The sequence below is a fragment of the Hypanus sabinus genome, chromosome 17 (genome assembly GCF_030144855.1).
Source record: "Hypanus sabinus isolate sHypSab1 chromosome 17, sHypSab1.hap1, whole genome shotgun sequence".
NCBI classification, from domain to species: domain Eukaryota; kingdom Metazoa; phylum Chordata; class Chondrichthyes; order Myliobatiformes; family Dasyatidae; genus Hypanus; species Hypanus sabinus.
Genome location: NC_082722.1, coordinates 6,226,994 through 6,252,440, shown reverse-complemented (window position 1 = coordinate 6,252,440; position 25,447 = coordinate 6,226,994). Strand labels below are relative to the sequence as shown.

The 25,447-nt window shown below is 43.9% G+C and overlaps 1 protein-coding gene across 3 annotated transcripts in view; it reads left to right on the top strand.

Moving 5' to 3' along the window:
• st3gal2 (ST3 beta-galactoside alpha-2,3-sialyltransferase 2) overlaps window positions 1-25,447 on the top strand; it is a 285,788-nt gene that overhangs the window by 97,788 nt on the left and 162,553 nt on the right. The window contains exons 2-3 of one of the 3 annotated variants that reach the window (XM_059992503.1): window positions 17,827-19,472; window positions 21,702-22,007. The exons of the other annotated variants lie outside the window; for them this stretch is intronic. Of the exons in view, the coding sequence (XP_059848486.1) occupies window positions 18,717-19,472; window positions 21,702-21,800 (855 nt within the window). The 5' untranslated portion in view covers window positions 17,827-18,716 and the 3' untranslated portion in view covers window positions 21,801-22,007. Of the gene's footprint in view, window positions 1-17,826; window positions 19,473-21,701; window positions 22,008-25,447 lie in introns of those variants that run through there. 3 annotated transcript variants of the gene reach the window in all.

Genomic DNA, 25,447 nt, shown 5'->3' with positions numbered 1-25,447 from the left:
TTCCTGATTTCTTTGATAACTGGCAAAGCTTGAAGCAGAACCTCTGCCAGTTTCTGCAATATTTTTACTTTTGTTTGATATTTTTTCTCTTGACCGTGTTAATTTTTGTTTGACAACATTGTTGTGATTCACTTAAGCTATTTTGTCCTATTACAGATACTCTTCTCAATCCAAGTTGTTATTAGGTTCATACATGCTGAGATCTGAGAAAAATAATGATGAGCAGTGAATTTTGTTTTAATACTGTAATTTGAAGGATTTTAACCATAACATTGGAGAATAACGTACTTTTGTTAGTTGCCTGAACAATTAAGATGTTTGATTACACTGTAATTGTTTCCAAAATGTAGCAAGCATCTCTAACAATGTAATGTTTCCATAATAATGCACTGATAATGCCGTATTTATTGCATACTCAAATCCAGGGCTCAGGCAGTTTCAAAGTCAACAATAAAAAATAATTTAAAATTTTCCACTTATCAAGATATAAATGACTTCTGAGCAATTGGCTCATTTATAACTCTGTTATAGTATTGAGCTCACTTATGTGTCAAGTGAGCTGCCTTTCATGCCTAGCAGGAGCCTTTTGTCAAGTGAAGGTTGTTGTCATGGTTATATAGCCAGTTCCTCAACAGAGTGCTGGGTAAAGGGAAACCTGTCTACTGGCTGGAGTCTTGCTATGCAAGGATAATATATTGCTATATTTCTCTCTCTCCTAGATTATGTATTGCATTAACCTGCTGCTACTAAGTTAACAAATATCACATCACATGCCAGTGATAATAAACCTGATTCTGATAAAGAGTCAGCTCAGATAAAGAGCCACCCCAATCATTCATTCGTTTCACCATCAGCGTGAGTGCAATTTTTATAATTTAAAATACACCTGCAAGTTGCCAAATCAACACATACATCCTCAGCCTTTAACAAGGATAACCATGCACAGGAAAGAAGTTAGGAAGAAAGAGCATTTTAAACATGGCATGAAAAAGCTGTGACTCTGTATTTCTTTGGGTGAGATAGTGCCACATCCAGTGTCAGATGATTGCTGATATTGATCACATGCAGTTTGATTACCTACGGTGCAATCAGAATTACAGCAGGGGTAAACTCTGAAACAAGCACAGACGGTGATGACACCTGGCCTTTGCGGTTCAGAAAACATGACTTGTAAAGTAAATGAATTCGTGCTGAGCAGAAATGTGTGGGCTTGACGGAAATTGATCTGAGAGGGAAAGCACTGTGCACAGAGGCCGAAGAGGCTTGTAATGGAAACACTTCTGAACTTTGCCATCCCCAGTTAAAATTAGGTCCCGGTATTTATATTAATAATTACTGTATCACATTTAATTCAGTATATATTCTGTAAAACCACTGCTACATTTAAAGGTATTTATTTGAGCGTTCATTCACCAGTCCTAATGAAAGGTCTCAGCTCATAACGTTAGCAGTTTCTTTCTCTCCAGAGACTCTGCCTAAGCTGCTGAGTCCCTCTAGCATTTTGTATGTATTACTCTAGATTTGCAGCATCTGCACAACCTCTTGTATTCATGTCCAACTGTTTTGTTGTGCAGCTTCCTGCTTTAATCCATCCTACCCCACTCTGCTGCTATTAATTCATCCTCCGGATCTCAACATTAGGGCCTAGCGGTGCAGTGAGAATGGCCCCAGCAGCAGCACTATTCTGACCTGTGCGTGAGATGTGGGAAGTCAAGGAGATTCCAGTCTCCCAGATAAACACCTCTGCACCAGATGCACCAAGCTGCAATTTCTGAGAGAACGTATTAAGGAACTGGAGCTGCAGCTCGATGAGAATGAAGAGGTGATAGATAGGGAGCTTAGGGAGGTAGTCACCCCAAGATTGCAGGAGACAGGTAAGTGGGTGACTGTCAAGGAGAAGGAAAGAAAATGTAGAGCCAGTGCTGAGTACACCTGTGGCCATTCCCCTCAATAATAAGTATCTAACTTTAGATACTGTTGAGGGGGACAACCTACCGTGAGGAGCCAGTGACAGGGTCTGTGGCACTGAGTCTGGTGCTGTGGCTCAAAAGAGCAGAGAGGTGAAGGGGACTGCAATTTATTAGGCAATTCCATAGTCAGAGGAACAGAGACAAGTATCTGTGGGTGCAATAGAGATACCCAGGTCCATGGCATTCTCAAGGGCGAAGGTGACCAGTTAGAAGTCTTGGAGCATATTGGCACCAATGACATAGATAGAGAAGGTGAGGCGGTCCTGAAAAGAGATTTTAGGGAGCTAGGTAAAAAGGTGAAAAACAGGACTTCCAGGCTGGTAATTTCGGGACTACTGCCTGCGCCACATTCCAGTGAGGGTAAGAACAGGATGATTTGGCAGGAAAATGTGTGGCTGAGGAACTGTTGCAGGAGGCAGGGGTACAGATCATTGGGATCTCTTTTGGGGAAGTTACAATTTGTACAAAAGGGACAGTTTGCAGCTGAACCTGAGAGGGTCCAATATCCTGCAGGCAGGTTTGCTAGAGTTGTTAAGGAGGGCTTAAAATAATTTGCCAGGGGGAATGGGAACCAGCATAGTAGTGCTGAGGATGAGGTAGTTAATTTACAAACAAAGGCTACATGCAGTGAGACTCCCAGCAAGAAGAGGCTGATAATAGGGCAATCAACAGGATGAGTTACAATTAAAAGGTGGTAAAGATCAAACAGGGTGAATACAGGACTGAAGGTGTTATATTTGAACGTGTGCAGGATACAGGATAAGGTAGATGAACTTGTAGCATGGCTACAGGTTGGCATGTATGGTTTTGTAGGCGTTACTGAATCATGGCTGAAAGAGCTTAGCAACGTCCAAGGATACACATTGTATTGAAAGGAGAGGCAGATAGGCAGAGGGGGGTTGGTAAACAATGAAATCAAATCATTAGGCAGAGATGATGTAGGGTTAGAAGGTGTTGAATCATTGTGAGTAGAGCTAAGGAACTGCAAGGGTAAAAAGACCCAGTGAGAGTTACAGCAGGAAGGGTGTAGTCTACAAATTACAATGGGAGATAGAAAATACTTGCCCAAAGGGCAATGGTTACAATAGTCATGGGGGATTTCAATACGCAGGTGGATTGGGAAAACACAGTGGATCCCATGAAGGGGGAATTTCTAGAATGACTACTAGATGATTTTTTAGAGCAACTCATGGTTGAGCTCATTAGGGGATGAGCTGTTCTGTATTGGTTGTTGTGCAATGAATAGGAATTGATTAGAGAACTTAAGGTAAAAGAACCCTTGGAGACAATTGATCATAATGTGATCAAATTCACCCTGAAATTTGAGAAGGAGAAACTAAAATCAAATGTATCAGCTTACAGTGGAGTACAGGGAAATGCAGAAGCATGAGAGAGGAGTTGGCCAAAATTTATGTATACATTTCGAAGAGCAAGAAGCATTCTAAAGGCAAGATGATACAACCGTGGCTAACAAGAGAAGTCAAAGCCAACATAAAAGCCAAAGAGAGGGCACATAACAGAGCAAAAATAAGCAAAAAGTTGGAGGATTGGGAAGGTTTTAAAAACCAACAGCAGCCAACAGCAGTCATTAAGAAGGAAAAGGTGGATTATGAAAGTAAGCTAGCCAATAATATTAAACAGTTTGTTCAGATACATAAAGTGTAAAAGAGAAGTGAGAGGCTGTTGGAAAATGATGCTGGAAGGGTAGTAATGGGGGACAAGGAAATGACAAACGAACCAAATAAGAACTTAGCATCAGCATTCACTATGGCAGACATTAGCAGTATGGTGGAAGTTCCAGCGCGTCAGGGGTGAGAAGTGTGTGAAGTACTAAGGAGAAGGTTCTGGGAAAACTGAAAGGTCTGAAGGTAGATAAATCACCTGGACCAGATGGTGTACACCCAGGGTTCTGAAAGAAGTGGCTGAAGAGATTGTAGTGGCTGAAGAGATCATTTAAGGATCACTAGGTTCTAGAATGGTTCCTGAAGACTGAAAGATTGCAAATATCAGTCAACTCATGGGAGGCAAGCAGAAGAAAGGAGATTATAGGTAAGTTAGCCTGACTTCTATTATTGGGAAGATGTGGGAATCGATTGTTAATGATGTGGTTTTGGGGTACATGGAGGCACATGATAAAACATGCTGAAGTCAGCATTGTTGCTTTAAAGGAAAATCTTGCCTGACAAATCTGTTGGAATTCTTTGAAGAACTAACAAGCAGGATAGACAAAGGATAATTAGTTGATGTTGTGTTTACTTGAATTTTCAGGAGGCTTTTGAAAAGGTGCCACACATGATGCTGCTTAACAAGTATTACAGGAAAGATACAAATGTGGATTGGCAGGAGGCAAAGAGTGGAAATAAAGGGAGCCTTTTATTGGTTGGCTGCTGGTGTGTCGCAGGAGTCTTTGTTGCAAGGTTTGCAGATGGTATGAAGGTAGGTGGGGGGCAGGTAGTTTTGAGGAAGTAGAGGTGCTACAGAAAGACTTGGACAGACTAGGAGAATGAGCAAGAAGTGGCAGATGGAATACAGTGTCGGGAAGTATATGGCCATGCACTTTGATAGAAGAAATAAAAGGATAGGTTATCTAAATGGAGAGAAAATTCAAAAATTTGAGGTGTGGAGGGACTTGGGAGTTCTCGTGCAGGATTCCCTGAAAGTTAATTTACAGGTTGAGTCTGTGGTGAGGAAGGCAATGCAATGTTAGCATTCATTTCAAGAGGACTAAAATATGAAAGCAAGGATGTAATGTTGAAGCTTAATAAAGCACTGGTGAGGCCTCACTTGGAGTATAGTGAGCAGATTTGGGCCCCTTATATTAGAAAGGATATGCTGACATGAGAAAGGATTCGAAGGAATTTCACAAAAAGGATTCCAGGATTGAACAGTTTGTCATATGAAGAGCATTTGATGGCTCTGGGCCTGTTTGCATTAGAATTCAGAAGAATGAGGGGTGACCTCATTGAAACCTATTGAATGTTGAAAGGCCTTGATAGAGTGGATGTGGAGAGGATGTTTCCTATGGTGGGAGAGTCTAGAACCACAAGATACAGCCTCAGAATAGACGGGCTATCTTTTGGAATGGAGATGAGGAGGAACTTCTTTAGCCAGAAAGTGGTAAGTCTGTGGAATTTGTAACCACTGGTAGCTGTGGAGGCCAAGTCTTTATGTATATTTAAGGCAGAGGTTGATAAATTCTTGATTGAACAAGGCATGAAGGGATACAGGGAGAAGGCAGGAGTTTGGGGCTAAGAAGAATAATGAATCAGCCATGATGAAGAGCAGACTTGGTGGGCAAAGTGACCCAATTCTGCTCCAATATCTTATGGTCTCATGGTCTTACTAAGGGACGTATATACTTGTGCCTTGCCAATGATTTCTAATATACGTTTTTCAATGTTACTTAATTTTCTTGCTCTGCAGGATTTCTATAACTAACAGTGAAAAATTCGACAGCATGTAACATTTCCTTTGTTTTTATTCATCCTGGGTTTGTTTCCAACAATTTCTTGAAATTAATCTCCATTTTCTCAAGACTGCTGAACATTTATGGAGGAATATTAACCCAGGTTGCAATACATATGTTCAATATTTACACTCCTTTCCCTTTGGTCGAGGGATTCCCACGGACCATTAACTGAAGGGGTCCGTGGACCCCAGGTTGGGAACTCCTGCTTCGGCCCATTGGTATTGACATGGTATTTGTTTATTACTGTCACAAATGCCATGATAAAGTGGAAAAACTGCTGTTTATATTCCATCCAGACAAGTCATGCTGTACAGAAGTATATCAAAGTAGTAAAAAGAAAAGAGGATGCAGAATATTGGTCATCCTTTTTCCTCTTTTCCTTGCTATTTTCTGTTTTTCTGTATGGTTCTTGGCAGTAATCCTAGTGTGTGGTTATTATGTAGAAAGCGTGGGTCTCTTTACAATTACAAAAAATTTGGATCATATTTTCAAAGAATGTCAACTAATGTACATTCCAGGGTCGATAGACTCTGATAAGGATTGAGAATTCTGGCTGAATTCTGTGTGACACCCAGATAGTTCTGTGTAGTTCTCCAGCTGCTATACTGATGGAGACATTAAGTACTTGTGGATGGGAAATTCATCTTTAGGCCATGGGGTATAACTTGTTGAATGAACACATATTGTATAGGACTAGAAATAATATTTTGTTACAATTACAAGAAGTATGATATTCTTTGCCAGCAGATTTCACTTTCTCCAGGTCAAGTAAAATTGCTGCAAATCAAAAATTACAAGTGTTGAACAAAATATGGCTGAAAGATCAAACTATTGTCCAGTAAAAATCAATAACATTTTGAATTTTGAACTGTCTTGGACAATTGCCCGTGAGAATGATGCTTAACTTTTCCACTCACTGACTATGTGTTGTGAACTATATTCAGATATAAATACTCGAGGCTCTGTAGGTGCTGGAAATCCAGTTTAACACACACAGAATGGAGGAGGAATTCAGTAGGTCAAGTGTCATCTACGGAGAGGAAAAAAGATTCAACTTTTCAGGTCGAGATCCTTATCAGGACTGGAAAGGTAAAGGGAAGAAACTAGAATAAGAAGCTGGGTTAGGAAGGAGTACAAACTGGAAGATGATGGATGAAACCAGCTGAGGGGTAAATCGGTGGGTGGGTGGGGGAAGGGTGAAGTGAGAAGCTTGGAGGTGAGAGGTGGAAGAAGTAAAGGACTGAAGAAGAAGGAATCTGATAGGAGAGGAGAGTAGACCATGGAAGAAAGAGGAGGAGGAGGGACCAGAGGAAGATGATAGGCACGTGAGCAGAAGAGAAATGAGTAAGATTTGTGCCAGAATGGAGAATGGAAAAGGAGACAAGGAGAAGGGGGAGAAATTGCCATAAGTTAGAGAAATTGATGTTCATGTTGTTAGATTGGAAGTGACTCAGATCAAATCTGAGGTGTTGCTACTCCAACTGACGTGTGTCTGTCCATGGCCTCGATGGGCCACGATGAGGCCATGCTCAGGTTGCATTTTCAGGGAGCATTTTCCTACCTCATCTAGTTATTAGAATTAACCAAATATGAAAATTTCATTTAACCTGGCTGAGGAAAGAATTCCCAAAAGTTTAACATTTGTAGTATTATAAATGCTTAACATCCTTGTGTAAATAATAATGTGACAACATTGTTGGTGGTAACTGATAATTCAACAGCATACTAGGATTCTCATGTCAGTCTCTTATTCTAGATAATCAATACTTTCAAGATGGATCTTAGGAAGTACAAATTTAATATTACATGTATCACTGGTTGTATTGCAAATCACACTATTAAAATACCCCCTTGAGAACCAAGACCAGATTTGGGTTGTGAGGGTGAAAAGGAACTTGGTATCCATTGGGCCTGGCCTGAGATGGTTTCAACCATAGGAGGACTGGAGTCTGGTTTGTGGTTCATTGTCAGATAATGGGGCCTATTAAATGGGGTTCATCCATCAGCCTGGGGCCTAGAAATTGGTTTTCATCTACTAGAGGATTGAAGCCAAGGTGTGTGGGATTGTGAGATTTATCCATCAAATGTTTGGTATCTGTGGTGGAATACATCCATCAGTGCGTACAAACAAGCTGGATGAACTCAGCATCTGCAGTGTACTTTGTATTTACATCCATCAATGGACTGGATTGTAAGGGTGGGGTTCATTCATTCCTTGGAGTGTAGGGAATGGGATTTATCCACTAAAAGACGTAGCCATTGGAGGATTGAGTGTTAAGGTCATCTAGCCAGTAAAAAAGGGAGCTCAGGGTGTCTCTGACTGTTCAAATCAGATGTGGTGATAGGGTGTGTGATGCTAAGATCATGGGAAGTGACAGCACTGATCCCCCTTTTTTATTGGCTAAAACCTCAGCACTCAGTTCTCCAATGGCTAAGTCCTTCAGTGGTCTTCATCCTGTGAGGCATTCAGGAGACTGTCCTGCAGTCACACAGCAAGAAATTCCATGACAATGTCAGTAATAAATCTGGCTCTGATGTGGGATCAGGGAGATGGGGGTGAGGAAAGGCTGACGCCAGATCAATCAGCAATTGAAGAGTTGGAATCTTAGGAGAAACAGGAATACTGCAAAATTGTTACTCTCAAAAGAGCATTCATGTTCCTAGCAGTTCATCAACTTCTTTTATCTGCAGTTGCTGACTGATCCGAGTGTTTCTCACAATTCCTGAGATTATTTCGATCTGCAGTTTTCTACTTTTCATTCAAAAACAAAAGAGGCAGTATTTGAAGAAAATTGTTTACCTGTACTTATTCAGGGAAAGCTCCTGCTGTGTGATGTTTATATTTGTGTTTTGAACCTTATAGTTTTTTACTTTAAAATTCCATTTGGGGGTTTCTTGAAGTTTAAAATTAAACAGGCATATGACAAATTGTTTTCTTTGGAAATGTTAGTTTAGTTGAAAATCTGTAGTTTTTAACTAAAGTTTGAATAGGCTTGAAAATTGGTGAAAGGAATTCTTAATGTTTTTAATGCTAAGTTAAGGTCTTGGCTCTGTTAATGTTAGCCTGTGAATATTGTGATCACATTTGGCTACAGAAATATGTTCACTCTTTCTATTTGTAAATGTATAAACTACCACAAACAAAACAATTCAATATGCATTGACCTTGTTTTAAAATGTGGCATTCTGTTCAGGGATCCACCCGATTGCTTTTGTATTTGATAACCTGAAACTAACATTTTATTATATGGCTGAGTACTGAAGACCCGTGCTAATCAATTGGCTGGATCGTTCATAGTACAGTATCTTTAATCTCCCACTTCAGCAGTGTGTGGTACCCACCTGCTTCAAGCAAGCTTCAATTATACTGGTGCGCAAATAGAATGTGGTAACCTGCCTCAATGAATGTTGTCCAATAGTATTTACATCCATGCTGATGAAGTGCTTTGAGAGGCCGGCCATGACATTTATCATCTCCTGCCTGAGAAGCAACTTGGATCTGCTCCAATTTCCCTACTGACACAACAGGTCTACAGCAGATATCGTTTCATTGCCTCTTCACTCAACCTTGGAACATCTGGAGAGTGAAGGTACTCACATCAGGATGCTCTTCATTGACTACAGCTCAGCACTCAACACTATCAACCCCTCAAAGCTAATTAATAAGCTCCAAGACCTAGGCCTTAATACCCCCTTGTGCAACTAGATCCTCAATTTCCTCACTTACAGACCCAGTCAGTTTGGATTAGCAACAACATTTCCACAATCTCCATCAGTGGAGGCTGTGAGGCTAAGTTCAGGTCCAAAGCCATATTAAGGTGGTGACGAATCAGTATACAAGAGAGAGCTGAAAATCTGGCTGAATGTGATACAAACAGTCCATGAGAAGGGACGGTGGGATCCTTCATAACTTCACTGGCACCTTTCTGTATATGATGGCAGGTAGGCTGGTACTGGTGATGCATTGCTCAGTTTTGACTACCTGCTGTTTAGCTTTCCTGTCTGCTGTAGTGCAGTTTCTGTATCGTTCTGTGACGCAGCAAGTTAGGATGCTCTCTACTGTGCATTTGTAGAAGGACATGAGTTCAGATGTACACAGTCCTGCTCCTTTCAGGGTATTCAGAAAGTCGAGGCGTTAGTGAGATTTCCAGATGGTGTGGAAAGTGTTTCTGGTCCATGAGAGGCTGTGTGAGATGCGCCAGGATCTCCCAGGAGCTTGCAGCACTCACTGTTTCTATTGCTGTGCCACTGACGTAAGAAGGATGAGGGGGATATAAATTCTGAAGTTGATAACCAGGTTATTTTCCTGGTACCAGGCCTCGAGCTCCTCAACCTCCTTCATCGCGGTTGGTAATGAACGTGACTGTGGTGTCATTGGTGAAGTTGACAATTCGGGCGTTTGGCCATGCAGCCACGTGTGAACAGAGTGTACAGCGTCAGGCTCAGCACCCAGCCTGTGGGGACACCCGATTTGAGGATGATGATGAGGGAGAAGCATGTTGCATGTCCTGACTATCTGAAGCCTGTTGATTAGGAAGTTGCACAGTGGAGTATTTAGAATGAGGAGTAGGAGTTTGTTCGCCAAAGTCTCAGAGACTATAGTGTTGTATGCAGAACTGAAATCTAGAAACAGCATTCTGATGTAAGTGTTCTTGCTTTCTAGGTGCCAGGTGTATGGGAGATGCTGTGGCATCTGTGTTAGAGCAGTTCTGTCGATAAGCATATTGGTGAGTGTCCATTACCAACCAATCAAAGTACTTCATGATGATTGGTGTCAGTGCTGCTGGCTAGTCGATAATCGTTTAGTTCTGATTTGAAGCATGTTGGGACAGCAGCCTGGACGAGTGAAGTTTTGAAGTTGTCCATGAAGATGTCAGTGGGCTTTTGGTGGAACTATACTGGTGGATGGTTGCTGGATTTGCAGTGGATGAGGATGAACGGTGAGCATGTGCAGTGTTGAGCCTGGATGACCAACAGTAAAACTTATCATACTGCACATTAACAGTGAGTCACAGCCACCTTGATGATCTGGCTGAAAGAAAAACTTGAGGACTGTATGTGAATAACAGTGCTGGAAAATAATTGCTTTCATCCAAATATAGGACACATCCTTATATAATGAAAGACTGCCACCATTCTCCCAGGAAGGGCAAGCAACAAGCTGAGTAATTCATTGATGGGAGGATTACTGGGGTACTGTGACACCCTCAAGTAAATTTGACCTCTAGAATTGATGGCAGCAGTTTGAAGTCACAGGGTAGCAAGCTCTTCTAGCTTGACTGAAGGGAACATTTCCATTTCAGCACTAAGGATTTAGTTGACAAGATTCTATTGCTTGTAGCATTGAAAGCTGAGACATTTGTCATTAGAGCATAACAATGGTTAGACCCAAGTGTTAGCTCCCCATTCTGACTCTTCCCTTACCCCTTCTCTTCCCCTCACCTGTCTATCACCTCCCTCTGATGCCACTTCTCCTTCCCTTTCTCCTGTGGTCCATTCTGCTCTTCTATCAGATCCTTCCTTCAGACTTTTACTTTTCCCACCTATCAACCCAGCTTCTCATTTCACCACCCTGCCAGCTTTGACTCCTGAAATATCGGCTCTTTATTACTCTCCATAGATGCCTAACTTGTTGAGTTCCTCCAACATTTTGTGTGTGTGTTGATCTAAATTTCCAGAATCTGCAAAATCTCTTGCATTAGTTCCACGTGCATTATCATGGGAATAGCCAGAATGGTTAGATTTCAAACCCATGAAGTTATAAGCAATGCTGCAGACTCACTTTATTATCCTCTTACACCTCTTCACGGGCTTTTATACAGATTGACCTTACCAAAAGCATCTCCAATGTGCATACTTATCAGCCCTTGTCTCCAGAATGTGCACTGAAGTTCTCGTCTGCCACCTCCATTGTGTGAAATCTCGTTCTCCAGGGTAGTCCCACATCTGATATGATTCTCTGCAAGCCTGATAGCAGGCTGACTTATCTATCACACTCATCATACACCTCTAAACTATCTCCCCCACCTCTGCCCGCTATACACAAAACACCAAGTTCTCAGGCGGTGAATGTGAGTGTCTGATGCAATAATGTATTCTCACTACAAGAGACTATAATGAATGGATAACTAATGTTGACCACCATCTAATATAAAGCCTTTGTTTAATTACTGGGAAGGGATCTTGAGCATGCTTCTCCTGATGCTCACCTCCCCAGCAACCTCCTCTCAATGTGGCTTCACCTCTTCCACCTATCAACTTCATTCCGCCTCCTCCCACCTTCTTAATCTGGCTTCTGTCCCCTTCCTTTTCAGTCCTGGTGAAAGGTCTTAGCCTGAAGTGTTGGCGGTTTATTGCCTTCCATAGATGCTGCCTGACTTAACGAGTTCCTCCATTATTTTGTATGTACCCTATATTTTCCCCTTGCATTTGACCTCCCAAAGTGCAACATCTCACACTTGCCTGGATTAAACTCATCTGTCATTTCTCTATCCATATCTGCAGCAGATCGTTATCCTGCTGTATCCTTTGATAACCCTTTCCATTATCTGCAATTCCACTAATTTTTGTGTCATCTGAAAACTTGCTAATCAGTTCATCTACCTTTTTGTCCAAGTTGATGTTTTGGGCCGAGACCCTTCATCAGAACTGACGTGCTGACTTCCACCAAACTGCAGGTCCTTCAGTCCCATTGCTGTTCAAAAATGGGGTTTTAAAAAAAACTTTGAAGGCTGCCGTGGAGGGCGAGGAAAAATCTTACTGAGAAGTACAAATTATTGGTAATTTATTATTGTTACATCCATTGAGATTTAGTGAAAAGCTTTTGTTTCCATGCCATACAAGCAGATCATTCCATACATAAGTACATAAAGATTCTTAAAAAAGGGAAAATTGCAGTATATAGTAATAATGTGTAAGGGCCATGACAAAGTAAATTGAAAGATCCTGATTTCATTTTTATCCTAGAAGGCATCCATTCAAGAATATTATAACAATGGGATAGAAGCTGCCCTTGATCTTGTTGGGATGTGTTCTCAAGGTTTCATATCTTCTGTCCAATAGAAGGAGTGCAAAGAGAGAATAACAGGGATAGGAAGGGTAAAATTGTAGGCTGTTTTCATGAGGCAGTGAAAAGTTGTAGACAGTTGGAAGGCTGATTTACGTGATATTCACAACTCTTGTGGCCTTGGTCACCAACCCATGTTGCATCTGAGAATGTGAAGAGGGTAAGGAGTACTTGTAGAAGGGGGGACGAGGGGTAAGTGTAGCAAAGTATGCGTACAGGTCTGGAGACAGTATGTAATTGGGGAAGCGTAGGAGGACAGGGAACATGAAACTAAAATAGAGTACCAAACGGACATGGCAACCACAAGGAAAGAGAAACCTTGCCACCTCAATACAATGTGTCTGGCAAAGTATCTGAGCTATATATCTATTTCGAGTGTTTTGCTTGCGTCCCTACTATTACAAGTATTTCGCTTGTGTCTATACTTATTCTGAGTATTTCGCGTGCTTAGCTATGCAATAGCCAATCAATTGATGAATTTGAATCGGTGACCATATTTGCGAATGTAGTGCCCCGCTTTTGGGTATAAGTATGACCTCTGTGAACCGACAAATTGGGAGTTGGCTGCCTTACGCCCGAAGTGCGAGGGGCTGCAAACTCCTCTCAGAATAAAAACCGTCCCAGAGGTAATTTCATGTCTCTGGTGTTTTTCCTCAACTGAGCAGGTTAACAATTTCAGTTGAACACATCTAGTTAGGGTGCTGTCAATGCTGCACCTGCAGAGATTCATTGATTGCAAAATCCTAATAGCAGTCTATCAAAGGTAAGACACCTTTTTAAACTGGAAACGTTCAAAAATCAAAGATGATTTAGAGAATTATAAATGTGACCTTTTAAAGATAAAAACACCGAATCACAAGAAAGTAACAACAGCTTTTTTCCTTCAATCTTCATTTGCATATCGATGCCACCTTTGCAAAGTTCTGTGGTTCAATTTTATATAATTTGTGTAAGAAATTCTTTTCAAATGTAATTTGATGTGGGTGAATTCATTTTCATCAGAGGCATCAAATGGGTTATAGTCACTAGGCATAAGGCAAAATAAACTGCCGGCTCATTTACCACCTCTGACAAAGACTAATTTCACTTTCAATAAAACCATTGAAGAAGTTAGAATGTCGTTTTCTTAAGAAGTAAATGGGTCAAATAATTTGTAATAATTTCTCTGACACATTTTCATAACTTATTTTGGAACAGAGTAAAGGAAGACGCAGAATCAGGTTTATTATCACTAGATGTCTTGAAATGTGTTGTTTTGTGGCAAAGCTACAGTGCAATGCTATAAATGTGCTATAAATTACAACAAGAATTATATAGTTAAAAATATAAGTCATGCAAAAAGAGAGCACAGATAGTGAGTGAATCTTCATGGGTTCATTGTTGTTCAGAAATTTGATGATAGAGGAGAAGTTGTTCCTCAAACATTGTGTGTTCACACATGTACACATACACGTATGTTTGAATACTGTTCATAGACTTCAGTTCAGCATTCAACACAATCATCCCTCAGAAACTGATTGGAAAGCTGAGCCTACTGGGCCTGAACACCTCCCTCTGCAACTGGATCCTAGACTTCCTGACTGGGAGACCTCAGTCAGTCCGGATCGGGAGCAGCATCTCCAACACCATCACACTGAGCATGGGGCCCTCTGTTCACTCTGTTCACTCTGCTGACCCATGACTGTGCTGCAACACACAGCTCGAACCATATCATCAAGTTCGCCGATGACACAACAGTGGTGGGTCTCATCAGCAAGAACGATGAGTCAGTTTACAGAGAGGAGGTGCAGCGGCTAACGGACTGGTGCAGAGCCAACAACCTGTCTCTGAATGTGAACAAAACTTAAGAGATGGTTGTTGACTTCAGGAGGGCACGGAGTGACCACTCCCCGCTGAACGTTGACGGCTCTTCGGTAGAGATCGTAAAGAGCACCAAATTTCTTGGTGTTCACCTGGTGGAGAATCTCACTTGGTCCCTCAACACCAGCTTGGAAAGTCCATCTCCCACGCCCCGATCCTCATCACATCCTACAGGGGTTGTATTGAGAGCATTCTGAGCAGCCGCATCACTATCTGGTTCAGAAATTGCACCATTTCAGATCGCAAGACCCTGCGGCAGATAGTGACGTCAGCTGAGAAGATCATCGGGGTCTCTCTTCCCGCCATTACGGACATTTACCTTACATGCTGCATCCGCAAAGCAAGCAGCTTTATGAAGGACCCCACGCACCCCTCAAACAAATTCTTCTCCCTCCTGCCATCTGGGAAAAGGCACTGAAGCATTCAAGCTCTCACGACCAGACTATGTAACAGTTTCTTCCCCCAAGCCATCAGACTCCTCAATACCCAGAACCTGGACTGACACCAACTTACTGCCCTCTACTGTGCCTATTGTCTTGCTTATTATTTATTATAATGCCGGCACTGTTTTGTGCACTTTATGCAGTCCTGGGTAGGTCTGTAGTCTAGTGTAGTTTTTTCTGTGTTGTTTTTACGTAGTTCAGTGTAGTTTTTGTACTGTTTCATGTTGCACCATGGTCCTGAAAAACGTTGTCTCGTTTTTACTGTGTACTGTACCAGCAGTTATGGCCAAAATGATAATAAAAAGTGACTTGACTAGCCTTGACTTGACTTCAGGTTTCTGTATTTCTTCTCTGAAAGTAGCATGAGAACAAGGTGGTGAGGGACCTTAATGATGGATATCAGCTTTTTGAAGATGTCCTTGATAGTGGGGAGGCTAGACCCCATGATGGACTGCCCACAGCAGCTTGAGCAAAAATTGTTACTGCCTTTAGTTGCATTTTTAACAAAAGAGATCTTGTTTGTCGGTACATCTTTGGAAGTACTGATGTAGTCAGGATTATCAATTTAGTTATGTGAGGGGGAGGAAAGATTAATTTTGCTCTACTCTATACTACCATTAAGCCTGCTTCTGATATTCCTACAAATATTTAACCAACTTTGTTTTGTATTTAACATTCAAAATACAAAATAGTTTTGTTAAAAGTAATTAGTGGAATGATGTTCATTATATATTGGTCTAAAAATATATCTATATTACTTCAAGCTTTTCCCTAATGCTCCATTTAGAGTATAATTAACATCTTACTTTGTCTGAAAGGTTTGAAGCATTGTGATGCAGCAACAGAAAGGAAGCACTTAATTTAGTGCATCACTTTGTCCAGGAATGTGCTACAAAGATCATAAAATTCTGAGGTTCTTCTTTGATCGGTCTCAATTACTGTCAGGGGATATGCAGTTGGTTTCAGCCTATTTGGGAAGAGAACGGTCACTATTGTCCATCCTTTTCCAGATCCCTGCAGAAAAGGAATTGTTAAAGGCAGAGGCCCACAGCATCAATTCCTGCAACAGCTTGAAAATTAACCCTGTATTTCTAATCTATTTTCAGTCTGCAAATCCATCTTAAGTCTACACCTGTATATTACCAACTCCTTATGTTCTAATTTTGTTTGATTAACTCTTGTGTGGCACCTTATCAAAATCTTAATATATCAGCCATTTTCTCTCTCGATGTGATTACAGCATCAAGGATAAATCCATGTGCCCTATTACCACTTCCTTACTAATAAATTTGAGCATTATTGATGATTGGCTGTTGTCATGCTAACTGTCCAAGATGGAAAGTATGAGAGATTCAGAGGCAAAAGAGGTGAGCATGCAAAACAATTGTCTTAAAAGCAACTGAAGAATTATAGGGATGGTTGGAAATCTGATATGAAAAAGATGGAACACTAATTATTTGAAAATATTGAACTTATTGTTGAGTCAGGCTATATGCCCAACCAAGTGCTCATGTTCAGTTCCTAGAAGGAAGCTAAGAAAACATGTCAGAGTGGGAGAAAAATAAAAATTAAAGTTAGGTACAACTGGGTGCTTGGAGTTATGCTTGCAGACTGAACAGAGGTCTTCTAAACTATTAACTTGAATAAAAAGTCAGTAGTTGCATCACAGGAATTGAATTTTGGACCCAAGGCCACAGGATGAAGGGAGGTTAAAGGCCAGGTGTGAGTTATCCTATAATCACAAGTGAAGTTGACATTGGAAGGGAATGGGTAATTGTGGGGTGTAAGAGGGAACCACAGCATGACTGAAGGAATGGTACCTTTTCAACGTTGAAAGAGGAGGTGGTGCCGTCCTGTTGGAGGTGTCAGCAGTAATTGGAACATAGTACTGCCCTGTGGCCCACAACGTTGTGCTGACCATTTAACCTAATAAGATCAGTGGAATTAGATATGGATGTTGTGGAATAGAGCAGAGCACATGAAATGATTGAGGGATAACATCTCACCTAATGATTAGGTGGCTTTACAGATATTTGCACTTAATCTGAGTTAACAGTTTCAAGTAGTGAGTTCCATTTCACAGCACATGACTTGCCTCCAAAAACAGAGATTCAATGATATCAATGTTGGTGAATCTACTAGGAACAACTGGCCTGCTTCTTGGAGGTTTCATTCAATGTTTCGATGTACGTGTGACAGGTCAGTAAGTTTCAGTAGGTACATTTAATGTCAGAGAAATGTATTCAATATACATCCTGAAATGCTTTTTCTTCGCAAACATCCATGAAAACAGAGGAGTGCCCCCAAGGAATGAATGACAGTTAAATGTTAGAACCCCAAAGCCCCTCCACACATAAGCAGCAGCAAAGCAACAATACACTCTCCCCCAACAGCAAAAAAGCATCAGCATCCCCTCAAACAAACAGCAAAGCATCAATAAAGACACAGACTTACAGTACCCCAAAGACTACTTGTTCACCTGGTATTTGACATACCACAGACTCTCTCTCTCCCTAACAAGGGAGGAAGAGGTGTCTTTGTTTCACAGCGAGAGGGGAGACAGAACAAACAACTCGCTGATTTATGGTGTTAAAAGTCTGTTGCATCATTTCTTCTGAGCTCTGTGCCCAAAAAACGTGGGTGTCTAGGCACACAGCCAGCAGCCAGCCCACTGCTTCCGATCTTCCATCTCCCACGACACACCGAATTCCAGCAGAGGCACCGACCACGAATCCACCCACCTCCAGAGCCATGAAATCCCGGAACCCTGAAGGCGTGCCAGTCTTCAAGACTGTGTCCTTGGCATATCGAATAGCGGCCAGTCTTGAGACCCCATATCTGCAAAGAATCAAAGTCAGCGTGTAACTCAAGGTCAGAGCCTTCAAAAGAACCCTGGAAAGGAAACATAGAGATATTAAAGATGGAAATAGAGCTGTTTCCAAAGATGCAAACAAAGGAATTGCTGTTAGGTGCCATTGTCCTCCTAAGCTCCACCCTAAAGTTCTTCTTATTTTATAGGTCATTGGAACTGTAACCACATCCTTGCCTTTTGTTCAGAAATTTACTTAAAGCAACCAAGAAGTTGGAGAGTATTTCATCATTCTCTTAAATAGTGCCTTTTGGACAATGGAAAGACTTTGGAGACTCTGGTGGGGACTCACATTGCAGGAAACGCAGCCTCTGACCTGCTCTACTAATCACTTTATTAATGTCACTGGGGCTCCTGAGTTTCTGGTCACGGTGATCCCGGTTTATTAATGTCACTGGGACTCCTGAGTTTCTGGTCACGGTGATCCCGTGACGGCAAGAACACGGCAGTCGGTGGGGTGCTGGAGCAGCTCATCGCAGGTCGCTGGCAACCCCTGGCGTTTTTCAGCAAACACCTGCGACCACCCGAGCTTAAGTACAGTGCTTTCGACCGGGAACTGTTGGCGCTCTACCTGGCAATCCGGCATTTCAGGTACTTCCTAGAAGGTCGGCCCTTCACCGCGTTCACGGACCACAAACCGCTTACCTTTGCGTTTACGAAAGCATCCGACCCCTGGTCGTCCCGCCAGCAACGCCACCTGTCCTACATCTCTGAATACACGACGGATGTCCGGCACGTCTCGGGTAAGGACAATGTTGTGGCGGATGCGCTCTCTCGCCCTACCGTTCATGCCCTTTCCCAAGGGGTAGACTTTGAGGCACTGGCAGAGGCACAGCAGGCGGATGAGGAGATTCCGAGTTACAGAACCGCAGTCTCCGGTCTGCAGCTCCAGGACCTCCCCGTGGGCCCAGGTGAGAGGACCCTACTCTGTGACGTCGCCACCGGCCAGCCCCGTCCAGTCGTCCTGACAGCATGGCGGCGCCGCGTTTTCGACTCCATTCATAACTTGGCGCATCCCTCCATCCGGACAACTGTCCGGATGGTTTCCAGCAGGTTCGTTTGGCACGGACTCCGCAAACAGGTCAGTGAATGGGCCAGAACGTGCATGCACTGCCAGACGGCCAAGGTGCAGCGGCACACCAAAGCCCCACCGCAGCAGTTCCATCCCGCCCACCGGCGTTTCGACCACATTCATGTGGATATCGTGGGCCCCCTGCCAGTGTCGCGCGGAGCGCATTACCTCCTGACTATCGTGGACCGGTTCACAAGATGGTCAGAGGCGGTCCCGCTCACCGACACCACCTCCGAATCTTGCGCCCGAACCCTGATCGCCACCTGGATATCTCGCTTTGGTGTCCCGGCCCACATTACCTCCGACAGAGGCGCCCAGTTCACCTCCAGCCTGTGGTCAGCTATGGCCAGCCTTTTGGGGACTCAGCTGCACCACACAACTGCCTACCACCCACAGTCGAACGGGCTAGTGGAGCGTTTCCACCGTCACCTGAAGTCGGCCCTCATGGCCCGCCTGCGAGGAGCCAACTGGGCGGACGAGCTTCCCTGGGTCCTACTCGGCATCCGCACAGCGCCCAAGGACGACCTGCACGCCTCGTCGGCCGAGTTGGTATACGGCGCGCCCCGGTCGTCCCCGGGGAGTTCCTACCAGCCCCAAGGGGGCAAGAGGAAGAACCCGCAGCAGTCCTGGGCAGACTACGCGAGAAGCTCGGTAACCTGGCCCCCATACCCACTTCACAGCACGGGCAGCACCCGACCTGCGTACCCAAAGACCTACAGAACTGTAAGTTTGTGTTTGTACGAAGGGGCGGGCATCGGCCACCGCTGCAGCGGCCATACGAGGGGCCGTTTATGGTGCTCCGGAACAACGGGTCCACGTTCATGCTGGACGTTGGGGGGAAAGAGGAGGTTTTCACAGTGGACTGCCTCAAACCGGCCCATGTGGACCTGGCGCAACCGGCCAAGTTTCCGGCGCCTCGGCGCAGAGGCCGACCTCCCAAGCAGGTTCTGGCCCAGACTGTGGACATTGGGGGGTGTATCGCCGGTTCTGGGGGGGGGTTATGTGGCGACCCATTTCCTAGTGTATCCGAACCGACTCACAATTAGATAGCCTACGGGGGTTTGCGAGCACAGAGCTTTGGAGCCTCTGCGCCATGGGGGGCAGGTTGACAGAGGCTTAAAAGTGAGGCTGAAGTTTTCGAATAAAGTTTTTTCCTTCGACTGCAGTTACCGACTCCGTGTGGTAATTTTAGCGCTGCGTGTAGCACACCGCTACAAAGTATCCTTTATTTCCTTTTCCTTTAATATTCCAGATGCAGACTATCAAGCCCTGGCCTCTTGTTGGTTGTCAGTCCCATTAATTTCTCCTGCTCTTTAAATCCTATTTGTAATGAGACTCATGGCTCATAGAAACATAGAAATCCTACAGCACAGTACAGGCCCTTCAGCCCACCATACTGTGCCAGACATGCACTTACTGTAGAAATTACCTAGGGTTACCCATAGCCCTCTATTTTTCTGAGCTCCATGTACCTATCCAGGAGTCTCTTAAAAGACCCTGTCGTATCCGCCTGTGCTGCTGTCGCTGGCAGCCCATTCCACGCACTCACCGCTCTCTACATAAAAAAACTTACCCGACATCTCCTCTGTACCTACTTCCAAGCATCTTAAAACTGTGCCCTTTCACTCCCTGAGCATTTCCATGATATTATTCGTTTCTTGGTCAGAAACACTCTGCCAGTTCCCACACTCAGTTCTGACTGTAAGGGACCTAAATTTCATATACAGAAACTTTTACATTTCAATTTTATGCTCCTTGTAAGATTACCCTCATACTTAATTTTGCTCCAGAAATCAAACTCTTAGTTCTGTTTTAGAGTCATAGGATCATAGAATGCTACAGCTCAGAAAGAGATCACTAGTCTCACCTCATCCATGTTGAACAATTACTCTATCCAGTTCCTTTAACCCGCACTCATCATAGCCCTCCATACCCCCTCCCACCCATATACACATCCAAACTTCTCTTAAATGTTGCAATCAAACCCACACCCACTGCTTCTGCTAGCAGCTCATTCCACACTGAGTGAAGGAGTCCCCTTTCTCCTGTTCCTCTTAAATGTTTCATTTTTCACCCTTAGCCCATGATCCTTAGTTCTAGTCTCACCAGCCTCTGTGGAAATGCCTGATTATATTAACCCTACCTATGTCCCTCGTAATTTTGTATGCCTCTATCAAATCTCCCCTCATTCTCCTGTGCCCCTGGGAGTTCTAATCTATTCAACCTTTCCCTACTTGAGGGCCTGTAAGCTGTAGATGAGTTTGCACTAGTATTGATAAATGTTTTTTTTTCTGTCCCACATCCTTGACTTTTATTCAGAAATTTATTAAAAGCAGATTGAGGATTTGCCAAGTTCTGTGGGTGTAAACGGAGTCTTTCATTGTCAGGAATGAGCAAACAAAGAGCACAAGAGCAATCCAGCTTGTGATCATTTGGCAAATTCACCAGGCACGTATTGTACAGAATCATTTGTCATACATCACCTGTTTTTATTACATTTCATTCCTTTAGTTAAAAGGTTTCAAAGGGACATTTAATGCCAGAGAAATGTGTACAATACACATCCTGAAATGCTTTTTCTTTGCAACCAACCACAAAAACAGAGGAGTGCCCCAAAGAATGAACGACAGTTAAATGTTAGAACCCTAAGTCCCCCCCCCCACCGCCCCAAGCTCCCTTCCCTCCTGCATGTAAGTGGCAGCAAGCAATAATCCCCGGTAAAAAAGAGCATCAGCACCCACCACCGAGCACTCAAGCGTGAGTAAGGTAACAGCAAAGACACAGACTTGCAGTACTCCAAAAACTACATAGTTCACCCGGCATTCCACATACCACAGGCTCTCCCTCCCCTAACAAGGGATAAGTGGTGTCTCCGTTTCACAGCGAGAGGGGAGACATAACCAACAACTTGCTGGTTTACATTTAAAAGACCATTGCGTTGCTTTGTTCAAGCTCTGTGGGCACACAGCCAGAGATGTTCCAGCTCCCATGACACACCAGTCCAGGATGCCGACCTTCGAACCACCCGTCTCCAGAGCCCCGAGATCCTAAGCCTCCAGACCCTTGGACCGAGCCCTTGGCGTGCTGAACAACGGCCAGTTGTGAAACCCCGAGAGCGGTTCCCATTCCCGCAAAGAACCGTCGTCTGCAGGTGAAATGAGGAAGTGTCATCGTAGTTCAAACCCATTAAAATTGCATCCATTATTTTTGTCTATAATCTCTTACATGATTATGTGTCTTGGGAAATCTTATGCTGAAGCCACGTGTATCAGTTGTATTTTAGTGATCTAGAGAATATTTATGATTGGTATCAAATAAAAGTCTATGGTTTAAGCACGTCACCATCTCTCATGAGTTAAAAAAAACTTTAACAAGCCATTCAGTAAACAGATGTTGGCATGTTGAGTCATTCAATGGAAGCAGATTGTGCTTTCTGTGATAGTGGAGCATTCGTCTTCCTTGGACATGAATGGTGTAGCGACATTCTCAATTGTTCGTCATGTATATCCATGGGGGATGTCTTCAGATGCAGCAGGTTTATATTCCTTCGCAATCTGTAATCTGACAAGGTGAATTATTGTCCAAGGATGTCCTCTTCATTTAAAGCAGAGCAAAGCAAATTACAACAGCAGCCTAGTTTCAATATCTACTAGTGTTATTACGCATCAATTCAACATGGCCCAAGGCCCAAAATATCAGATGTGCTACACCATTAAAGCTAGAGAAAGGGAAGTACTGGTTACATCCATTGGCCTATGTGAGGAGAAGGGTTTGAGAAGAGTGAACTGCTGTTTGGCATTTGGATTGAGGCCACATTTGGAGGTAAGGTCAGGGGTCCTTTTCAATCCTTCACCCAGAGGCTCAAGACATGGCAGTGATCCAATGTCATGAGAGGAGGGAGCATTTGGAGAGTTGAATTGGGATCAAGGTCAAATGTGTTTGGGTCATGGAAAAGAGATGATATTGTTGATATCCATTAGAGAGATAGGAGGACATTTTTAGAAATTAGAAGAAAGTGCAATGTTACTTGGGATCTTTTGTGTGTGTTGCTCAGATTTCCAGCATTTGCAGATTTTCTCTTGTATGTTACTTGGGTTGGTCATTTGTATTTGATCAGGGACAACTAGGTAACTTGCTGACTTCAGAATTCAAGCAGCAGACGTAAGCACTTTCCAAACTTGCCTTTGTTCCCCGTGCGATAAATGGTCGCAAACCATTTGCCTCTCTAGTTGTTCATTATACCCATAGATCTCTTTTTATACTTAACAAACCACTTGAACAAGAAGCAGTAAACACTGGTAAAGAAGAATTGTAGTTTTCTGTCCTTCCTACCAAAGCACATAACTTCATATTTTTCAATGCGTTTCTTTGAGTTCCCCTTCGACACTTTCAGATTTAATATTGAATTGTTACAACTACGGATAACTTTTTTTCTCTGTTTGTATCAGAATTGGACACTTTTAATGTGAGTTATCCACCTGCAAAATTGACTCAGATTTTCTCACTTCACCAACATGGCCTGACATGCTGGGGAGACCCACTGCAGAGTGGGGGACCGTTTCGCCGAACACCGGCGCTCAGTCCTCCAGCATCTGCAGTTTCACTCGTGTTGCCTGACATGCCAGGTATTTCCTACAGCCCCTCCCCCCATCCAATTTCCCTCATCTCACAATCACTTCTCATTTCATTGTTAATACTCTTTCTCTCTCTTAACTATTCTCATTAACATGTCAACCAGCTAATTCGTCTACGGTATATGAAATTTAACTCAGACAACTACAAAGTGTTGTATTTTGGCCAGTTAAAGCATGTCAGCTTAAGCAGTAAATGCTGAGGCCTTGTAGAATATTATAGAACAGAGACCTAGGTGGACTCAATTCCCTCAAAGCGGCTGCACAAGTAGACAGGGTAGTTGATGCACCATCAATAACTCTCTCTGAGACGTGAAGGCGAGATATCGGCTTTTATTGACTGGAAGAAGGAACAAGCAGTGAGTGACCATCATATTACATCCTGGAGACTGAGAGGCCGGGCTCCGGTCTCAATCGCCTTTATACCGGGGTCTGTGGGAGGAGCCACAGGAGCAGTCAGCAGGAGGGGCCAGACAGGTATATGTAGTTCACCACATTCACCCCCCCTTTGTTTTAAAAAGAGTCCCCATGTGGCAAAGTTTCTTACAAGTATATTTACAGGTTAAGTCTATCAGGTGGTCGAATCTGTCGCTGCGATCTACGTAGCACCGGCTGTGATTGCACAGGTGCCGGTGGTGATTGCACCGGAGACGGTGGTTGTGCTGGTTCCGGCCTAACTGGAGGTGTCAGCCCACTAGGCGTCAGTGATCCCTCATGAGAGTGCGAGGCGCCTGGTATATACGCGTACGAGACGCCCAGTATGGGAGTGTCATGAGGAGTCTGTGTAGGGCCTGGTGAGCACGGTGTCACCTCGGGTACAGGGTTCATAGTTACCGGAGAGTGTTCGGGGTAGTGGTGTGCTGCACCTGCGGGCACCAGGTCGCGGACAGAGACCGTGTCCTCCCGCCCATCAGGTAAGACCACATAGGCACACTGGGGGTTCGCATGTAGAAGGTGAACCCTCTCGACCAGCGGGGAGTATTTATTGCTCCTCACATGTCTCTGGAGCAGCACTGGCCCTGGGGACGTCAGCCAAGCTGGTAGGGTGGTCCCAGTGGCAGACTTCCTGGGAAAAGAGAATAAGCGCTCGTGAGGGGTGGCATTGGTTGACGTACATAACAGAGAGCGGATAGAGTGGAGTGCCTCAGGGAGGACCTCCTGCCATCGAGAGACCAGCAACCCTTTTGACTTAAGGGCTAAAAGTGTGGCCTTCCACACTGTGGCATTCTCCCTCTCCACCTGTCCATTTCCCCGGGGATTATAGCTCGAGGTCTGACTAGTAGCAATGCCCCTAGCCAGCAGGTACCAGCGCAGCTCGTCACTCATAAAGGAGGACCTTCTTTCACTGTGGATATAGCAGGGATATCCGAACAGAGTGAAGAGCTGGCGCAGGGCTTTTATGATGGACGTGGTAGTGGTGTCGGGGCAGGGGATGGCAAAGGGGAACCGCGAGTACTCGTCGATAATATTGAGAAAATAGACATTGCGGTCGGTGGAGGGAAGGGGGCCCTTAAAGTCAACACTCGGTGGCCTTGACAAGTTGCGCCATGTCAGGACGGTAGAAGTGCGGTTTGCACTCAGCGCAGATTTGGCAGTCCCTGGTCATTGTCCTGATGTCCTCCAGGGAGTACAGCATTTTCCAGCAGCCGCTGGTGCACATACACTGACCTAATTCCTGTAACAAAGGTGTCTCGTACTAGCAGCTCCGCATGCTGTTCTGCCGTGAGCGTTTTGCAGTCACAAGTTCGGATGAGTGTCTGTAGTGCTCGGAGAAACTCGGCGCTCGACTCTGCAGGCCGCTGTCATCGCGTAGCTAAGTGATGTCTTGCGTAGACGTCTTGCTGCAGGTACTGTCTTTTGAGGGTGTCCAGTGCCCCTCCGTAGGTCGGCAGGTCCCTGATAAGTGAGTAAACTTTCGGGGTGACCCTCGAGAGGTGAATTCTGTGCATAACAGCGGGGTCAGTCGCACGAACCTCCTCCAAGTATGATTGGAAGCATGCAAGCCAGAGTTCAAAGGCAAGAGCTGCTTCAGGGGCTTGGGGGTCCAAATCCAATCTTTCCGGATGT